This window comes from Stenella coeruleoalba, assembly GCF_951394435.1.
Source record: "Stenella coeruleoalba genome assembly, chromosome: 9".
NCBI lineage: Eukaryota > Metazoa > Chordata > Mammalia > Artiodactyla > Delphinidae > Stenella > Stenella coeruleoalba.
In genome coordinates, this window is record NC_137155.1 from 29,903,144 (window position 1) to 29,927,208 (window position 24,065).

Sequence of the window (24,065 nt, forward strand, 5' to 3'; positions counted from 1 at the left end):
TTAGGCACCCAAGCCAGTTGTTTTGTTAAATGCCTGACAATTTAGATTTCTCTGATTGTTCATTGCTATCATATTCAGGTTAAACATATTTGGCAAGAATACAACATGAATAATGGATCTTTTTCAGTATGTCTCATCAGGAGGTCACTGTCCTTTTTGGACACTGAGAGACCCTTATGAAAAAGATGGCCCCTATGTCCTTTTGACATCCTGGTAGTCTGTCACAGCTTCCTTGCTCTGTGTAAAACAAGATGATCTGAGTTACTTCGGTATATTTCATGCCCATACCCAGGATCAGCTATTTCTCCAAGAAGTCCCGTTTCCTTACACTAGAAAATGATGTTAGAGAACATAATCTGGGCCATAGGGGTGCCTGTTGTGACTGAATTGGTCATTGTTTCTAACCCTCTTCACTAGACAGTTAGGAATTTTTTTTAAAGAAAAATGTACCTTAAATTTATCTTATTTTGTAATTCACACATAAGAGTCCAGGTTTCCATGTACTTGATTTTGTATTTTTATATCTTATGATAAAATATTGGCTCCTAATTTATAGAAACATAATGACTTATTTGCTTTTTTCTATTATATGTTTTAATTTCAAGCTAATAGTATCTATATTACTAAAATAGGGTAAGTTAAAATAGCTTAAGATTTGTTTTTAATTATTTTATCTTGAGAATATATCCCAGAGTCAAAGTACTATGTTTAAACTTCACCTCAACTCTGTTCACTTCTACTTTTGTAAGTAACCATTTTTATTTTTAAATTATCTTTCTATTGATCTTTAAAACATATGCAAATTTAAATAAATTCATATTCCTTTTTAAGATAAAAGGTAACATACTATGCACTATTTCGCACTTTTCTTTTTCCACTAAATAGTACATTCTGGAAATCACGACACAGCAGTAGAGATCTTTCTCGTTCTCTTCTACAGCTGCATATTACTCCACTGTGTAACTATGTTAGACATTTAGGTTTAGTCTTTTGCAATTACTGTGTTATAATCTTTATATTTGAGAAATATGTGTAACCTAAGTATATACTCTCAAAGAACTGAAAACAGGATTCAAACAGATACTTGTGTGCCAGTGTTAACATCAGCATTATTTCCAGTTGTCAAAAGGTGGAAGCAACCCAAATGTCCATACAGGTGAATGGAGAAGCAAAATGTAGTATGTACATACAATGGAATATTACTCAGCCATAGAAAAGGGACGAAGTTCTGATACATACAACACGGATGAACCTTAAAAAACATTATGCTGAGTGAAATAAGCCAGACACAAAAGGGCAAATGCTGTATGATTCCACTTATAAGAATAAATCTAGGATGGGCAAATTCACAGACAGAAAGTAGATTAGAGGTTTCCCGAGACTGAGGGCAAGGGGAGAATGTAGAGTTACTGTTTAAAGAGGGCAGGGATTTTTTGTTTGGGCTGATGAAAATTTTTGGAAATAGCGGTTGGTGATGGTTGCACAATACCATGAACGTAATTAATGCCATTGAATTGTACACTTAAAATGACAGAAATGGTAAATTGTACGTGACATATATATTTACAATAAAGAAAATAGTTATATATACATACATATGTATATGTAATTAGTAGTAAATCTCTTTAAAACATTACAGGTCAGTAATGAATTAGAAATTTGGGAGAGACTATCCAAAGCAGTTGAGTTCCTGGAGCATTTAGCAGGAACTCTAGAGCTCATTTTGGCCTGAAATAGGTCTCTAAACTTAGACATTAAAAGGGTTCTTGAAACATCTATATCTTTTGATCCTGACATAAGATGATAAAACATTTGAAACCTGAATGTGACAATTACTCTTCTATATCTTTTCCTAACCCATTGTATTTTCCTGTATTTTTTAGTCAGCAAAACTATGAAGTTAACGTTGTCATCTTTTGGTACCTGTTCTCATTTTACAAAGGAAAGAATAGGCTCAGAGAAGATGCCTTTCCCCAGGGCACATAGCTGTAAAGAACACAGGAGTTCGTTCGTGTCCCAGTGCAGTTCTTACTGAATTATCATTAATTACATAATTATTTAATGAGTGTCTACTGTGTGCTAGCACTGGGAATATAATAACGAACACAACAAATTCCATGTCCTTTCTCAGAGTCTATAGTTTAATAAAGGAGAGAGCCCCACAGTTATCATACAGTATGACAAAGTGGGTTAAAGCATTAATACGACAACTATGAGAACAGTGCAGAGGGACTGTTTGAAACAATGTGTAATATTCAGAAACATCTGATATCTGGTTCAGTTTATACTTCTATAACCACGTGAGTAAAACCTAAGCTTTCCATCTTCTTTGGAAAACCGCTAGTTTTCAAAGACCTTATTAGCCTTTCACAGCCTCAGACCAGCCACTTATCGCTGGTACTTGCACACTGTGGGTTGAAACTTACTCAGCTCTGGAAAGAACTTGTTTTCCCCAGCTGCGGAAACAGATCTGCTATTCCTCCTTCTTGGGCCTACTGAAGTCCAGCACTGTGTAACAATACTCCTGATGCAGAGTAGGTGCTGAATAAACATTTATTCAGTAAGTGAATAAAAACTTCCCAGATCAAGCCCTCCAACTGAATTGAAGCAATTCTGCTTCTGCTGTATTACGTTACCTACATACGGATTTCCTGGTATTCCTGTGGCCTGAGCACTGGTATTGTTACTTTAATTTTTTGTTATTCTTTACTAATTGAATACGACCATATTCTCCAAAACAAGGTAAACTTTCTTGTTCCAAAACATCTCAAACTTCCATATCTAGAACTTTTACAAGAAGCACAAATATTCCCTCTGTAATGTTTTATAAGGGTACCACTGAAACTACTGAAAGATCAAACATGTTAACATATAGGTGTTTGATTTTATAGTTAGATGTTTGTACTGTTTTGTAGAGTATGTAGGATTTTAATGGCTTTAGGATCTTTTTGGTATTATGCTTCAAGGGAAATTAAATATTTGTTATTTTATCCTAATTTTCAGGTAAAGAAGATACTCCCTCATTACTTGGTCTCTGTGGGTCTCTAACATCAGTGGCAAGTTACAAATCTCTAACAAGCCTAAAATCTAATGACTACCTTGCAAGTCCTACAACAGAGATGACAAGTCCAGGTCTAACTCCATCCTGAAAAATTTTATGTAAAAGCCAAAAGTTTTTATGTTGCAAATGTTCTATTTATGTAAGTTTGACTGCTGGGAAAACATCTGGAATTTTATATTGCTCTGGCACATGTCTGGAATTCTGTCGCTTATATTAGAGAATTCAGTCCACTCCATGTAAACTTCTAAGTGAAAACAAAATGACTCTGCCACTTTTCATTTTAAAATTCCTATATTTGTCACTGAGGAAGTTTAAAAATGAATAGGCTTAAAAAAAACTTTCAGAGATCCTCTAATCATCCATGGCAAATTGTACACATTTATTATTGAGCTGATTTTCATATATTTAAACATGTCATAATTGCCAGAGACCGAGTTCAAGGTTTTATTCTAGAGACTTAAGCTAAGTATTTTCTTTTGCTCTTTTATTCAGTGATTAAATTTTCTAAGAATGAGTTACTTCATTTTTCATGAATTTCTTCCCAAGTTCTGATATTGAAATGCCTTGTCTTTAAAGTGAAGAGAAAGGTTCTTAGCTGCAGTTTCACAGTGGCTTATTCAGTTTTTCTTTATCATTTGGCATCAACCTAACATTCCACTTAACATTTTATAAATTTTGTAGGATGTGTCGTTAGGCAGTTACTAAAGTTGTTAGGGTCACAGGGAAAGTGTTTTACAGTATTTTAGACCATTAAGGTAAAGTGAATACATTTCTTGTTTTTGTTTTTCCAAGATTTTCTTAAAAGTTTATCAATTTCAAAATTGATCAAATTTATGTCTCATAAACTGGAAACATTTAAAAATGTAGAACAGATGTAGAACAGATTTTGAAAAAGTATTTTATCAGGAAAGAGTTCAAGTTCATTTAAGGATCTGAGAAGCTTTTAAAGTTAAGGATCAGTAGGCTAATCACCATACTTAACAATGTGTCTGACATCCAGTGCTGTTTTTCTGCCTCGTATGCAAGAATGAATTGTGTCATACATGCTTTACAGCTTCCGTCATTAATCATACCATAATCTCATTTTAAAATTGATGTTAATGTTAAAAGTTACTCCACTTCTACAGGTAAAAAATGTTTTTTTTTTAAAAAGCCATGAGCCATCTTTTAAATTTTTGCAAATTTTGGAACTGTTCATTTGTCCCTAAAAATTCCACCATGTTGAAAGAGAAAATGTATGAAGTATATTTTCTGTAGTAAGTAATATGAGGAAAACATGATCAGCTGTGCCAAAGAAGTTTTTATACATTGTTTACATGAAGAGGCTACTACAGTACTTATTGGGGACTTCATATGCCATTTTTATTTGTTAACAAAACACTACATTCAAACTTAGTAACTTTGACATATAGAATGTTCCTCCTAAAATATTTGATTGAGAGGAGACAAGAAGCACTTGTTACAGTCATTCTTTGTATTAGAAATGTGGGAGTGTGGTGGTTCTCTGAAATATTTAGAGCTTTATGCTCATCATTTGGAATTTAAGATAATAAATAGTAACAAGGCTAGTCTTATATGTAAGACCATTCAAACAGGGTCATTTCAGGGACAAAGAAGCCCTGAAATCCCTTAAAATAAATTATCTTAGATGTACCAGAAGATATTCAGAGCTTTATTCCTTTAGCTTGAGGCTTTAGTACTTGCAGTAATGCAAATATTGAGAAATGGTACCTTTCTTCTTAATTCTGTACACATTATTGTGAGTGAGAGGTATCTAAAGCAATTTGTAATCAGCCTGGGGGAACAGAAGGAAGGTTTAAATGAGGACAGTGGAAACCTTGGGAGGAGGGAATGAGAATGGTTAAGGAGGGGAACTTCAAAAATTTTAGGCTAGCCTTAAGCACTATTGCTGCTTTCCTAACAGCTATCAGAATGTTTAAATGCTTTCATTCATGGTCCACTCTCAAATGTCATTTATTATCCTTCAGTAATTAAAAAAAAAAATCATTGTTAACTTTTTTCCATACATTTTTATAATATAGAAACACAAGGTTCCATAATTGATCAAGTTTTTCAGATTTGCCTAATGTGTATAATAACTTGTGCATCTTAACATGCTGCTAAATGCAGATTTAAACATGACATCTGAGGATAATGACTTTTTCTCCTTTCTTGGAGCTCTTGGTATAAAATTCATCTGCTAATGTGACTTCAGGTTTCTACACAGTTCATTTCACACTAGTTATAGAGGTAGTTTGTTAATGTTTGCATGAGGTATGTCTCAATCTTTAATTTTAGGTGGTAGTGTTTCTTGTTCACACACCCTCCCCTAAATAGAATGCTGAACTATATGCTACTATTTCCATGTGTATTTTGTTGCCTTGATGTACGACACTTGTTGCATGTATATTAAACATTTTGTACCATGCAGTAGCAGTCTTATTTTTTTCCTTGACAAAAAGTTACTTTATTCAAGATGTACAGTGAACTTTCGTTTCAACAAATGTGGTAAGTGTATATCAACACCTAAAATACTAATATGAAAATGGTTTCGGAGAAATCCTCATTTTGTATCAAATTAAATACGTTTTATTTTTTTTTTAAATGACATGATATGCTTTAAAGCTGACAACATCTTTTGAAGTGGTACAGTACAGTAGTGGTTTTGGCAGTGTTCTGATTTTATTATGTAACAACCATGTTTGTTTTCTCACCTGTAAAATGGAAACATCACCATCTTCTCAGCACCTGCCTGATGGCATCAGGATGTCAACATTAAATAAAATCATATGTATAAGTTGTTAAGCGGTAAGTACCAAATACAGACTACTATTAATTATGATTGACAGAAACCTTAAAAATCCAAGTAGACTCAGCTGGTTTTTATTTAAGTCATCTTTATTAGATTTACATACAAGTTTTCAAGTGGTTAAAAATGTTTCTCAAATTTACAACTTATGTAAATTCTTTGTTAAATTTCCTGCTGTTGGTTAGTTTCTAGTTTTGATAAACTAATACATTGGATTACCTTGGAAATGTCACATGACTGCTTTGAACATCAGGGCTCCTTATTTTTTTTTAAACTTGTCCACTTTGCTCTTCTGTAAGCAAAGCACCTTGTATTTTGCTTTAGCATTTGTTTTTTTTCACTGATAGAAGATAAAATTATACCAATGTCACAGTGGTACCTTTTAAAAATATATTTTAATCCAAACCCAAACTTTTGTTTTTAAATAGATCACCTTATTATAAGTCCTATTTTTCATACTGCCAGTTATTTTTCTAAAACCCAACTAAAACCAAAGTTTCACTACACAGCACTTGGCCTTAACACGTGACACATTCTAGTGTTTTCTGTTCTATAGCTGTGCTAAACTGTGCTACTCTATTTTCTTTCAGTTAAAAGAAAATACTGGTCTTGGGGGGAAAACAAAACAGAACACAACTGTAACTTCTAAAGCTGTGCCAAAAATACTTACTTGGCTCCCTGTTGCTTCTTGTTCCTCCTTTGGCGGACAAGGCCCCTTGGACTCCATCTCCAATCTTATCTCCTACCTCATGGCCATATATACTCTCCGCTCAAGCCACTGGCGCTAAATACCACTGCCTGATTGAAGACTCCCAACCTCCAGGTATGTTTAATTGGATCGCATGTCCTAATCTTAGAAGTATCTCCTGACCAGTCCCTCCACCACAGGCTGAGGGGAGAATTCTTCAGCTTTTCCATCACTCCTTTTGTATACTTGTAGCGATCACAGCTGAAACCTGAAGGCCAGTGAGAGTATCTGAAATGTCATCTTATCTCCAGTGCTTTTTATACTGCCTACCACATAAAAGGTCTCAGTAAGTGCTGAATGATAGATTAAAATATAACAGCAGTAATTTATTTTTAAAAGTTCATTTTGGAAAAAAATTTTAAAGTGATACACTAAACTTTCCCACATCCCTGTAATTTGTGCCCCAGAAAAAAAGAGGTTAGGATTTAAAGTAGTCAAATGTGGCTAAATAAGCATAGTGAATAGTCTTCCTAGAAATAAAATTTTACTTTAATTCTATATTACTTTTTAAAAAAGTCAAACGTGTATTATATGAAAGGTAGCAAACATGTAATACTTGCATAAGACATTTTTCTTAAAAGATCTAAATGTGTAGGTTAGAAATTAACATTAACAGAATGAAACTGTTTCCTTTCAGAAACATTACCAAGGACACAATTTGTAACCAAATGCTTTTCAGTTGGTACTGTTAATGCTTCTGGACCACTTAAGTATAGAGAAAGCTTCAGTTCAGCCTTCATTTCATTCAGATACATTGCATGTAATGTATGTTAGAAAAACTGTAGGGAATTAGATTTATTTAAGTTATTCTAGTCATAAAGTAAGAATTTTTCACAACTGCAGTCAGTAGTGGGGTGGGGGGAGGATGAAAATTTCCCTTCCGTTGTTTATAAGTGACATTAAGTTGAAATACGTGACCGCTTTTTGAAAGCATTTCAAAACCTAAATTTTTCTGCCTTTTTCTACCAGTTATCAAAAAGAAGCCTAGCAGAACCAAGGTAAATTTAAATTTAATACTGTTAAACATCAGTGTTCAAGATAAACTTTCATGTGTGTGTGTGTTTTATGTATATGTGTGTAGTATAGCATTAACATAATGATTTTATATGAAAATATTTAGCTAGAAGCACAGTGATATTTTAAGAAAGCACAAAATATTTTAATGAAAATATAAGTCAAAGTTATAAATATATTTTTATGGATATATATGTTGCAAACTTAAGGTAACACAGGATAAAATAAACACAAAAGGTTAAATACAAACCCTACAGAGTTTATTTCTGGTGAAACATAAACAGTTTTCTGCTATATTAGAAAATAACATTAATTCCTCTACCAACACTAGAGATTTGGCACTTAAATATATTACTCTCTTTTAGGGAAAAAAATGCTTCACATTTTCATAAAATTCACAGAGACTGCAATAAAGTGCTTTTTCTCCCAGGATACAGATCCTGAGAAAAACAAAAATATTAAAAAAGAATATTGTTTCCTGTCTTGAAATCATATCCTTTTTATTTCGTTCTTACATTCATTAAATTATTTAGGCATTAGCATCCAGTGACCAAAAGCTCTTTCTTCAAGGAAACTGCTGCCTGTTTAGTTCTTGGTCTAGCATACTAATGTGAGATGTGTAAAATCAAGGGACATTTTGGAAATACTCTGTGACTGATACTGTAGTAATAGTCTCAATTTTGCTAGAACAAGCCAATAGAAATGACCTAGAGAACTCCACAAATGGTAATATTTACATTACAGGACAGCTGAAACCTGTGCTGACAGAGCATTTTTACTGGTCTGAATATAATGTGGTTTTCCACTGTACACGCAAGTTTGACTGAAGTGAACATCTGATACAGGCAGTAAAAGCTCCCTCTCTCTTGCAGAGACAGTAGATAATACAGGGTCTTTAGTCATCAAAAACAGCAGCATATCATACAAATTAGTATATTTTTGGTTCATGAAGATAAAATAACCATACACCTCTGATCAGAAAAATCCTAATATTCATGAGGCCTTAGAACAGTAACAAGGTAAAAAAACAAAATACCAAATGCATGTGAATTTAAAAAAATAATAGGTAATATGTGGTATATGTGAATAATGTTATCTGAAGACTGCCTTCCATTATCTACTTTGCTGAAATACTTAAATATCTATGTCCGTGATTTAAATTGTATAAAAGATCTGCGAATTTTTCTTTTAGACTCTCTACATCATTCAGCACACAATTCAAAATGTTCTGTTGTCTCTGACACACTCCCAATAGGATTAACTTAAACCAAGATTTGTATCAAACTCTGAGATTATTGCTTTCAGTGTAGGATAATTCTTCGTTTCTTTACAAGAATGCTCAATGGTTATGATTTCTGGATTTTTTCAAAATCTCAAAAATTAGGATAAAAAATGTATTTAAAAATTAGGATTATGATTTAAATGCAAAGTAGAAATTTTATTCATTTAAATTATAGATAAGAAAGATATAAAACCACTGTAAGATAATGGTGAAAAAAAGCTCTTGTCTAAGATTCTCCATTTTATTATTTGGCCATGGTTGTTATTTCAGGTTGAAATAGCATCTCTAGTATTGCTGTCTTCGAGCATTTTGTTTCTGGAAAAAAGACTTTGCAAATTCATATGTACTGATCATAACAGCACAAGCAGGAGCAATTTTAATTAAACGAGGAATTAGGCCTGAAAGAGAACAGAAAAAATTCACAACAAATTTTACCTTATTTTTTTAAATGTAACTTATTTGGTTTCGTTCTGATGATAGTTATCAAAGTAAGTGAAGTGATATATGAAATACTGTCCCATAAACTGTTGTCAAAGAAGAAGCCGAACTGCTCACTCCTCACCTCCCTAGAAATGTCAATAGTAAATCTACTGTTATTTAACATTTTTAAACTTTTATAGCAAAGATATTTAGGAGGAAATAGTAAATGTGAAATATTTTCAGTTATTTCCTACCGAAAGGTAATTTAGGAAGGTGATAGATTTAAAGGTAAAAGTAATCATTTTAGTCAATGGTTTGATAAAGGAAATATTTTTACCTGTAAATAATCCGGAAAATCCATTCTTAGCAACAATGTTCTTCATTATAGCCCACGTTGACATTTGCAAAGGCATAGAAACTGTTAAAATAAAGAAATGATGCTATAATAAATTACCACTTAATTTCTAATACAGATAATACACATAAAAGAGTGTTTATGGCCTTTGTGGTATATCGTTTCACTATAGTAAGAACAGATCTGTTTACCTAAAGAGCTATTTTAAATCTTATTTTTAATAGTTGGATTCATTAAAAAGAAAAAATCATGAAGGCAATAAGTTTTAAGGTACACAGGACCAGATGCAGTCAAGGAGGAATATACAGAAGACTTCTTCTGAATGGATGATGCCTGTTTCTTAAGCTTGGTGGTATGTATATCCTTTGTACTTTTTTCCACATCTTAACAATCTTTCATAATGAAAACTTTTAAAGATGTACAGAAATCTTCATGGGGTTCCCAAAGCCAAAGTAAAGCCCTGATAACCATTTTTCATGAATTTTTATTGCATACATTAAAAAAAAATTTTTTTCCCCAAAAAGAGGTTTTGAGGAAAACAGTTCATTCCTCTCTAGTGAGGTCCTGCTTTATTAAAACCTTTCTGAATACTAGATGAACCAGTCTTGAAATAAATTAAAGCAGCACTGTCTCCTCCAAAGGGAAGATTTTTCCTGTAACTAACAGTAACATCTCACTTATTTGCAATTACTCAAATATCTGGAACACAGTAAAAACGAATTTATGTATCTTTTGAAAACAACAAAAACAGATGTTACTGAAGTTCAAACATAAACCTCATGAACAAGCTGTTCATACATAAAGTTTGCTTACCTTCATTTTACACAACGATTACAAACATCTGGCTTAGCCCACAGGCTACTAGATGCAACAGGTGAAAAAAGTCGGCCGAGAAGTAGGCATACTACCATGTGAAAACTGTGAAGCTGAAGATTTCAAAGTCGTGGTCTCAGACCACTGAATGTTGGGCAAACACTCCTAAGTGATCCTCACTAGCTTCTGAGAGCTGCATTATGAAACTCTACAGTAATCAATGTGTACAATGATGACAACTCTGTCATGAAGAAAGACTAAAGTGTGTATTATTAAGTATGCCTAGGAAAAGGAAAAATTAGAGAAAGATAGCTTTCAAAAACAGCTTTTTAGAATTTGCCACTTAATGAAGAGGGGCTCATTATCTCAAAATTTCTTTCATATAAAATATCAGATTCTCTGCCTATGAAGATAAATGAGGTCTTGTTGATTTACTTAAGAAGCTAAACTATCAATATAAATAGTGTAAGTATAAATATAGTAATTACATACACATTTTAAAACCAAGAACAAAATATTTATGACTGGAATTTAACTTTCTAAAAAAAGTCAATGACAAAAACTTTACAAGTTGGTAACTTATACTTCATGTTTAAATTATTTCATTTAAATTCTGGAAACAACTGGTAAAAGAAAGGAGGCCAAGTAGCTGGGTATTTCTAATCTTATAGAACTCAAGTCCCAGACTGGTCTCTATTTTAATAGCAGGGTGAAATTAATGTAAAAGAGAAAGAACAGAAAGAGTTATCAACTGGAGGTAAGCCACTGCAGAGCTCTAACAGAACCTCGAAAGTATCTCCTGCCTAAAGATCCAACATCAAAGAGCTAATCCTACAGGGGATAAGCAACTTCTTACAGTGTAAGGAAACACCGTGATTATTAAATATTTCAAGCATAGACAACAATAAAATAAACACTCATCTACTGACCATTCAAATTTATCAAATCCTAACAATTGTATGTTTCAGAAACAATCGAAGCCCCATTTCCAGTGGGCTTGCTATACTTTCTATAATAACGACAGACTGGATCTAGTAGAAGCAACTAACAGTACGCTTTTGTTCTAGAAGAAATTAGAGGTTATAAAGAAGTAGATGGGATAATAGGCAGAGAAAACACATCAAAAGAAGGGAAGCTAAAAAATCAACAACAACAACAAAATGTGTATGCATACGAATGAAACAAGATGCACTAAGAAAAAAGGTTTCCCAGTAATTGCCTATCCTTCATCCTGGTTTGCCTACATTTATTTGAAAGACTACTTACATAATTTAATCTTCTACATGGCAGGTATGAGACTTAACTCATGGCAGGCAAAATACATAGTCTTTAAGATTTCTTAAATTTTTTGTTTAGGTTTAGAGTATTTTTTTCTGGGTATTCCATTCTGACCGTGTATTAGTTTGAGTTAGATAAAGAGTAAGGTAACAAAGGAAAAAAAAAGTCTTGTTTTCCCTATTTTAGATATTCCTAACTTAGTATCTGGAAAGAAAAAATTTTTCATGGCATCTTAAAAATGTTGTAAATTCATTACACTTACTTTTCCGACTGTCATACATCCAAAGTTGCGTCTGCTTTTGTGTTTTTACCACATCAAATGGCAAAGTTACAACAGCTGCAAACTAACAAAAAGTAAAACTGATTTAAATCTATTTTTCCTAAAGTATTTTAATATTCTAATTAGCACATTACTTAATAAGGATAGTAATAAAAATCACAGCTAAACTGAAACATAAAATGAAACCAGAGGTATTTTAAAAGAAGCTCTATTAAAGAAAACAGATATATGTCTTATATATTCCTCCCAAAATTCAGGAGTAAGTAAACAGTCTCAGAAAAGTTCCCCTATTCTCCTGAGGTCACACAACTATCAGTGGCAGAGTCAGAATTCCAACCAGACCTCTTTGACTCTGAAACCAGTATTCACATTTTCTGATGCTCCTGTGTGTTCCATTATTCCTTTTCTACATATGAAGGTATAATATTTTAAAGTGGAACTTCTCAAGTATCTAGTAAGCATTTAAAATTTTCCAACAAATGTTTTTAAAATAAATATAATTTAAAATTAAATTTAAATAAAGAAAATGTACTTTTAGTTCTATATACCTTTTCTTTATAGGTTTCAACATATTTATCAAATGTAGCTCACAAGTCACATTTTTTAAAACTTACCTCAAAATGAATCGATTTAACAATTATTTTCATAATGCCCTAATTAAGCAATGAAGGTTTTTTGAAATAATAAATTCCCTGAAGAATGTCTCATAATATTTGATACAACAATCATACAAAGTAAAACCTGGTCTCTCTTTTTTGCTTCCCAACTCACATTTGGCCAATATGCTCATAAAATACCCTTTAAAATCATTATATTTATTTCACCTGTCAATGTTAAAAGATTTAAGTTCTTGAAATCAGTTTCAAAGATCTCAGGTAAGATAAAATCAATTATTGTGTCTCCATCTCCACAATCTAACACATACAGTTGTCCCTTAGTATCTGGGGGTATTGGTTACAGATACGCAAATCTGCAGATGCTCAAATCCCTTATATAAAATGGTGCAGCAGAGGCGGCCCTCCCTATCTGCGGTTCTGCATCCGTGGATTCAACAATCAGGAATCGAATAGGTTGACTCTGCAGATGCAGAACCTCTGGATAGGGAGGGCCGACGGGAGTATCAAAGGTAGCAACAATGTGGTATGAGCCTGACACTTGGTAAAATGATATGGTTTAGGCTATTTTGTTTTCTGACAGAAAGCCTGGACATTGTCCCACTGATGTGCTTTTTCTGCTGTTATTTGATAACAGTCAAAAGGCAGCAATATTTTCTAAATCATTAAAATTTTTTAAAATAAATTTTCTATGTTAGGCAGAAGTAGTAGAATAGAGAACGTTCCTTCGTATTACTGGAAAGCTGGGACAACAGCCTATAGCCATTATTCAATGGCTATAGGATATATAGCCTTTTTTTTTAAGATATAAAGCATTAAGTACAGAATTGGTTCTATAATTCCAACTGTTATGAATCTCTAAATATAAATAGTACTTGTTTTTCTTCATTCGTGCTGGATTAATATATAAATAAAATAAAATCAAGTTACTTTTAATCACCTCACAAATAAGAAAGATAATGAAAAGATTTTGCTGGTATTCTAACTACTTAAATTGCTAAAAAGAATTGCTCTTTTACCTCAATAGTTTTATACCCCACTAGGCTTAATTTGATAAGATCTCAGACCCGGGAATATTCACGTCTAAATTTTGAGCACAATCTCAGGGGCTTCCTTAGCCTAGGTTTTCTGACACAGTTACTCCAGTACTTTTCTGCAGGTCTCCATGACCTCACTATGCTCCTTCACTCTTGTTTTCATTTGGTTCCAATATGTCAGCACATCACTCTGTGTCATCACAAATTCATTTTCTAAGTATGTGGGTATAAGAAAGCTCTTTGTGAGCAAGATCATGGTGATGAGAATGTGCATAAAGGAAGTCCACTACACAGCTTTTCATTATGTGGAGGGGTGGCAAAAGGTGAACTCTCTACTACCCAAAAATGGTCATTTGAGATTCCTCCCTTCTGACTATAACTTTTATTAAAATTCTTTTAAGAGGTGCTCAGCCAAAATGTTCCCAAAGAAACAGGAATTAGCAGCAAAGGATGAAATTCCTTCTATTCAATCCGATTATACATATGAGATGACACTCTATAAAATACTAACTAACCAGATCTACTGGCATTTAATGACCAAACTGCCAAATACCTTGTAAAGAATAAAGTGCTATTTAAACTCTTACCATTATCACAACTGTCATCTAACAAATCCAGAAGATTCAGAAAAATATAATGTATTTGCATTTTAAAATATTTAATGGCTAGTAATTTATCTTCAAAATAGGGTAGTAAATACTTATAAAAATTTTAAAGCACTGCAGCCCCAAAGTACTATCTCAATAGACATGAAATGCTACATAATATTTTGTTCTATTTTAGTAAGACAATTATCACTATTGTGGAATATTAACAACAAAAGAATAAACTTACAGAACCAGATAATGCCCCTGAAGTAAAGTTGATCATAAACGTCGGTTCACATAAACCAGATTTTGCACACAACCACTTCTTTAAAACTTCATAGTTATACCAGTACATTGCTGTAAAACAGAGAATGAGATGAACACATATTTAGAAATTAAATGTGGACTTTAAATAGTTAAGGAATACTGTATGTTAAAGGAAAGAGAATTCTAGTCTTGACACACCTTGCTTTCTGCTTAGACACATACTAGGTGAGATTTAAAAAAAAAAAATTCTCAATTATATTCTAGTCGTCTTCTTATAAACAAAAAAACTATGCATCAGTAAAAAGTAGGACTTTAATTTCAAAACCTGACAAGGACAGGAGAGGAAAGGAAAAGTACAGTTCCATCTCATTCATGAACATTGATGTAAAAATCCTAAAAAATAAAAAATAATCAGCAACTGAAGCCAGACTATCTCATAAATGATCACATGCTATGACTAAATTGAGTTATCTGATGAATGCAAAGGCAGTAAACATAATAAGCACTTTAGATGCCATATACCACATTAACAGAATTGTATGATCATCTAAAAATGATGGAAAAGCATTTTATAAAATTCAATACACTTTCATTTAAAGCAAATAAATGTCTTAGAAACCTAGGAATAAAAGGGAAATTCTCCAACTTGATAAAGGATATGCGTCAAGAACTTGTAGCAAAAATTATTAATGGTGCAACAACAGAACTATTCCCTTTAGAATGAGGAAAATGATAGGGATGCAACACTATCGCTGCTATTCAAAATTGTACTAGGCAGCACAGGAAGCACAGTATTCATAGAAAAAAAGCTGTAACTATTAAAAAATGAAGAAATAAAGTAGTTACAATTTACATATTATTGTCTACATAGAAAACGTAAAAGATAGGCAAATTAGAATCTATAAGAGTTTACAAGTAGCTGAATATAAGCTAACAGACAAGAATTGACGGTAACACTGCAGCAGCCACAAAGATTCAGACAGCTTTTTTTTAAATAGGTCTTTTAAAATAGGCACTGAAAGTTGTGGGTGAGTGGTACCTATAAATGAATGTTAGAAAAAGAGGTTATATATGTAACCTTTATAAAGAAAATTTTAAATCTCTACTAAAAGACTTTAAGAGTTATAAAGAAAAAGGACATTCCTACGGCAAAAACAAAAAAAGGTATCATGAAAATTTTTTTATTACGCACTTTAATTTAGAAGTACCGTACTGTTAGCACAGGGTTAAACAAATTGGCCAGTGAAACACATCCATGCAGATATGAAACTTTGATACGACAGGTGACACAACAAATCCCGGCAGCAGGTGTGGTTATTCAATAAATGATGCCCAGATAACTATCCATACGAAGAGGAAATGAACACTTACTTCAGCCGTAATCCCTAATCAATTATGGATAAATAAATGGCCAGTGAAACATGTCCAGCCTCATTAATGAGCAGGGAAATATAAGTTAAAGTGAGATACCATTTTATATTACTAGGTAAACAAAAATTCAGAACTTTTGGCAATAAAAGTGCTGGTGAGGGTTTGAAATGAAGCAGCAGGAAGCTGGTGGTTGTGATCTGCACAATCACTTTAGAAAAGGGTTCGATATTACCACATAAAATTTAAAATGTGTATATTTACATGAACCAGCAAATCTAAAACTGAAGAGATTCTTACACCCATACACATTAAAAAAAAAATGTTCACAGCACTGTTTTCTCAGACATAAACACGAGTGAAAACAAAACAGTTACACATGAAAACCAAGAATGAATCTTACATTTTTGAGTAAAATAAGTTATAAACCTCAAAAATAGGCAAAAGTCACTAACATTATTTAGCAGTAATACATACATGGTAAAACTACTTTTTAGAAATCAAATAAACGATAAAAATTCAGTGTGAGTGGTTACCACTGAGGATGTAACAGTGGAGGTGGACGTATGTGATTTCATGATTTTAAAAGTTCAATATTCTAATTCATATATTGAAGTGATGACTTCACAGGTGTCCATTTTATTAGTGCACTGCATAATTTATATCTTCATTACTTTTAATGTATCAAATATAATTTAAAAAATGAAAAAGTATTGGTCTAGGAATTTATGATGTTTCTAAAAAGCATAACTGAACACAAAACGTTGAAGAAAAATACTAATGGAAAGGGAAAGATGCAGAGATGTGAATGACAGCCCAAGAAAAGGAGTAAGTCAAAGGGAAAAAGAAAGGAATGTTAATACAAGGGTTCTCAATAATTATTTCTTCCAGGTTTTATATTTTATTTTTTTAAGATATTTATTGGAGTATAATTGCTTTACAATGGTGTGTTAGTTTCTGCTGTATAACAAGGTGAATCAGCTATATGTATACATACATCCCCATAACCCCTCCCTCTTGCGTCTCTCTCCCACCCTCCCTATCCCACCTCTCTAGGTGGTCACAAAGCACCGAGCTGATCTCCCTGTGCCATGCAGCTGCTTCCCACTAGCTATCTGTTTTACATCTGGTAGTGTATATGTGTCCATGCCACTCTCTCACTTCTTCCCAGCTCACCCTTCCCCCTCCCCGTGTCCTCAAGTCCACTCTCTACTTCTGCATCTTTATTCCTGTCCTGCCCCTAGGTTCTTCAGAACCATTTTTGTTTTAGATTCCATGTATGTGTGTTAGCACACAGTATTTGTTTTTCTCTTTCTGACTTACTTTACTCTGTATGACAGACTCTAGGTCCATCCACCTCACTACAAATAACTCAATTTCACTCCTTTTTATGCCTGAATAATATTCCATTGTATTCTATGTATGTGCCACATCTTCTTTATCCACTCATATGTCGATGGACACATAGGTTGCTTCCATGTCCTGGCTATTGTAAATACTGCTGCAATCTTCCAGGTTTTAAATGGAAACCTCTGAGATTCACGAGAGAAATACTGGGTTGGCCACGGGATTTTCCCATGTTACCAAAGACCCAAAAGAACTTTTTGGCCAACCCAACACTACTGAAGTATGCACATTCTACAAGTTATTTGTTATTTTTGCACTTCTTATCATGATTTTTCTCCCTTTGTATAATTCAATGATTAGAACTATCTCAAATCTGATTTATTAACAGTCCCTACAGGACACTCAGTGGGGGAGATTTTTATCTTTAATAACTGAAAAAAGTAGGAGTCAATATAATTCACAGGTGGTCTTAAACGTATGTATGTATGTATGTATTTATTGCCACATTGGGTCTTCGTTGCTGCACACATGCTTTTCTCTGGTTGTGGCGAGCGGGGGCTACTCTTTGTTGTAGTGTGCAGGCTTCTCATTGCAGTGGCTTCTCTTGTTGCGGCGCGCAGGCTTCAGTAGTTGTGGCACATGGGCTCAGTAGTTGTCTTGCAGGCTCTAGAGCGCAGGCTCGGTAGTTGTGGCACACGGGCTCAGTTGCTCCGCGGCATGTGGGATCCTCCCGGACCAGGGATCAAACCCGTTTCCCCTGCATTGGCAGGCGGATTCCTAACCACTGCACCACCAGGGAAGTCCCTCAAATGTATTTTATAATATCTTGATTTGTAGTACTTTACTTATCTTACTAATTATGACTTAATTTTAAAGGTACTTTGCATTATCTAACTATGAATACACACCAATTAATGTTTAAAAAGAAATTAAACATAAACACAAAGAGAAAAGAAAGCCAGGCTTGAATTAGAAACTGTTCATTCAATAAATACTTATCAAGATCTGAGAGCCCAACACTGAACTAGGAGTGTGTGGTCATTAAAGAAGATAACTTACCTTTAGCCTTAAAGGGTTTAAAATTTACTTGATTTAAAAGTGATATGTAAGGCAAACCTGCAGATAAACCCTACCTGAGAATGGTACATCTCTAAGAACGGTAGGAGCCCAGCCCTTCCAGAGGGAAATCCAACCATCTTCAGACACTTTCTTGCTGACAAATTGATGCAGTTCCTCGTAAGAAAACTTCTTAGATTGCATCTTGGTTCTAATCAATTCCAGTGGACTTATTACAGTTACTGCACCAACTAGTACAAACAAGCAAATACAACAAAAATAAAGCCATGCATTATGAAAACACACATGCAAAAATTAATATTTCATGCATTTTTTTATTTTAAGCTTTTATTCTGAAATGAAGCAAACCTTAAAATCAAATATCTTATGATACCAACCATACTGGCTCAGATTTTTTTCCTTGATAAAGCTATTTCACATACCTTACTCTTTCTGGTTTCAGCTCTTTCAAGAGCAGTTCCACAACCCTTATACATCAACCAGGACTACTACAAACCTCACTTCCACTGCACAGAGAAAAATGTCCTTCTGTGCAGAGGCAAATTTCCTTATGATTAAACTCTGAATCTCAAAGTCTATAAGGAAAATGATTAAAGACGTTGGCGTTAATTTGACAGCTATTTGTTATCATCCTAAAATCTAGAATCTAAAGTCTAAAATCTCAAATCTCTGTCCAAGATTTGACAGGGATAGGTTGATCCCATCTCATTCTGATAGCAATCACCATACAATATGACTTCTAGAGTATAGATATTAACAAATCAGTACAAACTACAATGCAAAATATATCTTTACCAATACTCTGTATTTTAAACAAATTCTCTATGAATATCAAAATTTTAAAACAAGCGTTAAGCAGAAATCAGAATGAAAATACAGTAATTTATTACTTACGTCTAGCCACAATTCCAGCAACAATTGGTATGTGGCTTTCACCTTCTCCTAATTTAGATCTCAGAAGAACAGTTAATTGATCATAGCAGGTAAAATAAATAACTGTGGCAGGAACTGCCATCACTCTGTTAGAAACACAAAAAGATTTGTACAACATTGTCAAAGGCTTAAGCATATTCTTATTATTAAATATAAGATAAAATCCTTCTATTTTATATAAGCTGAAAACCACAACAAATCAGCCATGAGATCAATTTTTTTTTTAATTTAAAAAATTATTAGTGTTTAACTTAGGCAACAAAAAGGTGTAAAGTAGGTATGTGCTCTCCAAAGGTTTATATTGTAGTTGGGAAGTTAAGTTACAGAGCACCCAGTCAGGTCATAAATAGGAAAAGACAAATGAGGACTTCTCTATCTCCTTGACTTACTCTGTTTCTGGTCTTCCTTCCCAACTACATTACGATAACATGAAAATCACTAAAGTTAAAAGTACAAGCACAATTGTAAAATTCTTTTGAACTGTGGACCATATACCATACCTATTTATAACTGAAAATAAATTACAATTAATGTCTCTGGAATTATATATACTAGAGTTTTGAGGAAATTCCAATGACTTATTCTTTTAAATGAAAATATTAAGAGGGAGTCATTAATTAAACACAAAGTTGCAGGTACTGTCATGTCATAAATATTAATGCAACAAAAAACCAGTCTGTTTATGGCCTAACCAAGGACATTAACAGACCACACATGGAAATGCCTGATGTTCTACGGTGAAGTGTGACGATGAGAATGTAGGAATAAGACCGACTGCTGCTCTTGGATCTACCGCTAACTTTATAACCTCAGGCACTGTTTAGAATATATGCCTCAAAACTGACTAATTTGCTCTATAAAAAGATAAATTAGAAAGAAAGGAGGCAGAGAAAGTCAAGATATTATGGGATTTTTACATCCAGCCTTACTAGCTTGTCATGTTAATTCATATAATAGCTAGTTAGTAGAGAATTATAATTATCTGGAAAAGGAAAGTATACATAGCACAATACCTCTCATTATTTTAGTAAAATAAACAGTCAAATGAACACTAAATTCTTAATTTCTGAACATGAAAAAAAAAGTTATGCTTGTGCACCAAAGTGAACACAGCAGGCCTAGCTGCTCTAATCTGTATCTTCAGGAGGACCTATCTGCCTGCTTGACCTTTGGTCACCCCCAAGGAATTTAGCCCTTGGAATGTTCCCTGTAACAAGGTTTTTCTGTATGTCTGGAGCACTAAACCAGCTTGTCTAGGTTGGTTTGTGCAAATGATGTGATTTTTGGTAAACATCTGCTTGCTTTTTGGGGCGCTGGAGTTTTGGTAATCACAGCTGGTCACAAACAGAATGTGCCTATGTCATCAGCCCGCAATACAAGCCCTAGACTCAGACTCCAGGGCTGCATGAGACAGAAACACTGCGTGTGCCGCTGCAGCTCAGTGCTGGGAGAAGCAGCACACGCTCTGCAGTGTCACACTGGAGGGCTCAGGGTGCCTTTGCCTGGTCGACTCCTGTTGTGTCCTTTCCCCTTACTGATTCTGCTTCGTTTCTTTTGCTGTAATAAACCACAGACATGATTATCACCTTCTTTAGGTCCTGTGAATCCTTCCAGCAAATCATCAAATATGTGGACAGCTGTGAGATTCACAAAAAAATACTCTAGAAAATGAAAAAGCACTAACATTAAAAATGCATGATGTTGTCCAACGAGGCTGATTATAAGGCAAAATAACAACCATCATTTAGTAAGAAAAATATTAAATTTCAACTTACAAGGTAGGAGGAAGGCCACTCCACAGGGATTTAATGCCCTCATTTCGAATGATTTTCAAGAAGGCATCCTAAAATTATAATAGAAAGAAGTGGTCAAAATATATACCTGAACCTTATATACAAAAAAGTTTGTAGTGATAATTGATTGGTAATTTGCTTCTTTCAAGCACTTATTTCTAAAATAAAAAGCTTCTCAGATTTATGTATGCCCATTCTTTAAAAAAAATAAAAAGAATTTTTCTCAACTTTCAAACACAAGTAAAGCATTTCTGGATGATACTTCCTGCTTACAGAATAAAATCTGTATTACTCAGCTTGGGATTGTTCTACTTTAGGGCTTAGAAGCAATGTTTTCAAAGATTATTATAAAAAGGAAGTGGACGAATAGCAGAGATTAACTCTCCTGTCCAATTATGAAATCTGAGAAAATATTACTTAAACCCAATATCTGAAATCTCTGGAGAAGAACCAAAAGCAAGTAGAAACTATAGGGAAGCTTACTGTTGAAAGACAGAGTGCAGTGAGTGAGATTTGCAAATTTACAGCTTTTTGCCTGTGGGAGTTGCAAGGAAAAGCACATTTACTTGCTTGAGATGGCAAATATTAGAGTTTAGTCTGGTAGACTAATCAGAAAGTTACAAGGGGAATCGTAGGGAAAAAGCCTGCAGAGGACATAAGCCCCCAAATTTAGAGAGAAAATCAGCCACAAAACGTGGCTCACCACTAAATTATGCAACCCCAGGAGAAGACAACAGAGTTCTGGCAGAAACAAACCAAAAAAAACCCCAGCAACTAAAGGCTGGGCGGAAATTTCAGCTGCAGCCCACCACAATGGTGCCTGAGCGTGAAAGACTGAATCCAGCCAAAGTTAACTGTCTTCTAGAACAGACCCGACTCTTCAGAAGAATATAAAAAAATCCACAGTCTTTACAATGCATTCTTCATAATGTTCACTATCCAAACAAAATTCATTAGACATAAAAAGAAACAAGAAAATGTGCCCATACTCAAAGAAAAAGTAGTCAACAGAAACCAACACTGAGATGATTAAGATGATGCAATCAGCAGACAAGCACTCCAAAGCACCTATTATAAACACGTTCAAGAATTTAAAAGATGATGTATGCATAATGAATGGACAAATTTGTAATTTCAGCAAGGAAATAGTTACTATAAAGAAACTGCCAGGGCTTCCCTGGTGGTGCAGTGGGTGAGAGTCCGCCTGCCGATGCAGGGGACACGGAGTTGCGCCCCGGTCCGGGAAGATCCACATGCCGCGCAGCGGCTGGGCCCAGTGAGCCATGGCCACTGAGCCTGCGCGTCCGGAGCCTGTGCTCCACAACGGGAGAGACCACATCAGTGAGAGGCCTGCGTACCGCAAAAAAAAAAAAAAGCCAAATAAAAATTCTAAACCTGAAACGAAAAATTCACTAAGTGGGCTTAACAGCAGAAAGGAGACATCAAGGAGTCACTGGAGTTGAAGACAGAACTTATTAAATTTGAAGAAGGAAGAGAAAAAGAATGAAGAAAAATGGGAATTTATTGGCAGTCCAGTGGTTAGGACTCTGCATTTTCACTGCCAAGGGCCCGGTTCAATCCCTGATCAGGGAACTATGATCCAGCAACCTGTGCAGCGTGGCCAAAAAAAGAGAATGAAGAAAAATCAGGGCCTCAGAGACCTGAGGGGAAATATCAAGTGGTATAACACAGGTTAATGTGGAGTCATAGAGGAAAGGAAACATAATAGAACAGGAAATTACCTAATAAAATGATGACCAAAAACTTCCCCCAATTAGTGAAAGATATCAGAGCCCCAAATCTCAAAAAAATCCCAACTGAATAAAAACAAACAGGGACTTCCCTCCTGGCGCAGTGGTTAAGAATCTGCCTGCCAATGCTGAGGACATGGGTTCGATCCCTGGTCCAGGAAGATCCCACATGCCACGGAGCAACTAAGCCCGTGTGCCCCAACTACTGAGCCCGCGTGCCATAACTACCGAAGCCCATGCACCTAGAGCACATGCTCCGCAACGAGAAGCCACCACAATGAAAAGTCCATACATCGCAACAAAGAGTAGCCCCCACTCGCCGCAACTAGAGAAAGCCCGCACGCAGCAACGAAGACCTAACACACCCAAAAATAAATTAAAAATAAATTTTTTAAAAATGCTGTGAATTCAGAGCACGATAAGAAAAAATTATTTAAAAAACCAAACCAAAACATACAAACAAAAAGCAAAAGAAAAATGACAAAATACATATAGGGAAGGGATGATAAATGAAGACTAACTTCTCATCAGACACATGAAATTTTGGCCAAAAGACAATGTAATGACATATTTAAGGTGCTGAAAAAGAAACTAAGCCAGAATTCTATATGCTGCCAAACACACTTCAAAAATGCTTTATAAAGACATTTCTGTAAGAACAAGAACTTAGAGACTGCACTGCCAAAATACCTTCACTAAAGAAATGCTGTAAAAAGTTCTTCAGGATAAAGGGTCATGATGGCACATTGTAACTACAATCTTCAGAAAGGCAGGAAGTACAAAAATGGTAAATAAGTGGTTACATGTAAAATATGTATTTCTCTCTTTTCTCTTTTTAACTATTTAAAAGACATAAGACTATTTAAATCAAAAATTCTAATTGTGAATTGTGGAATCTGTAAGGTAACAAGATGGACTATCAATGAAGCAATAGCACAAAGGAAGAGGTGGGAGTAAAGGATGTCAAGACTGTAAGGGGTCTGAGATTTCACCCTACTTCCTAGTTAGCTAGTCAGCCTGCCACGGTATCATGAGAGATGGTAAAGACAAAACTCTCTGGGGTGAGACAAAGTTTATTACTTGCGGCAGTAGCAGCAGAGTATCAGCATTTTGAGGCCTGTTTCCTGAGCCCCAATTTCCACAGGGCAATGTGAAGAAGGATAGATGACACCCAGACACACAGTGGGACTGCATTACAGGAAAGGAAATCTGACCTTAGGGAATCTAAATC

At 34.4% G+C, this 24,065-nt stretch overlaps 2 protein-coding genes across 10 annotated transcripts in view; one reads left to right on the forward strand and one right to left on the reverse strand.

The window, feature by feature from the left end:
• RUNDC3B (RUN domain containing 3B) overlaps window positions 1-5,480 on the forward strand; it is a 147,743-nt gene extending 142,263 nt beyond the window's left edge. For 2 of the 7 annotated variants that reach the window (XM_079932197.1, XM_079932199.1), the window contains one exon: window positions 3,004-5,480. In XM_079932197.1, the coding sequence (XP_079788323.1) occupies window positions 3,004-3,048 (45 nt within the window). In that variant the 3' untranslated portion in view covers window positions 3,049-5,480. The remainder of the gene's footprint in view (window positions 1-3,003) is intronic. The other 5 variants (XM_079932202.1, XM_079932201.1, XR_013829877.1 and 2 more) reach the window with 4 other exon arrangements.
• A 23-nt stretch (window positions 5,481-5,503) lies between these two features.
• The window catches only part of SLC25A40 (solute carrier family 25 member 40), a 58,377-nt gene continuing 39,815 nt past the window's right edge, over window positions 5,504-24,065 (reverse strand). For all 3 annotated transcript variants that reach the window (XM_079932203.1, XM_079932205.1, XM_079932204.1), the window contains 7 exons: window positions 21,066-21,133; window positions 19,252-19,376; window positions 18,414-18,587; window positions 14,546-14,655; window positions 12,043-12,124; window positions 9,672-9,752; window positions 5,504-9,312 (listed from right to left, as the gene is read on the reverse strand). In XM_079932203.1, the coding sequence (XP_079788329.1) occupies window positions 9,200-9,312; window positions 9,672-9,752; window positions 12,043-12,124; window positions 14,546-14,655; window positions 18,414-18,587; window positions 19,252-19,376; window positions 21,066-21,133 (753 nt within the window). In that variant the 3' untranslated portion in view covers window positions 5,504-9,199. The remainder of the gene's footprint in view (window positions 9,313-9,671; window positions 9,753-12,042; window positions 12,125-14,545; window positions 14,656-18,413; window positions 18,588-19,251; window positions 19,377-21,065; window positions 21,134-24,065) is intronic.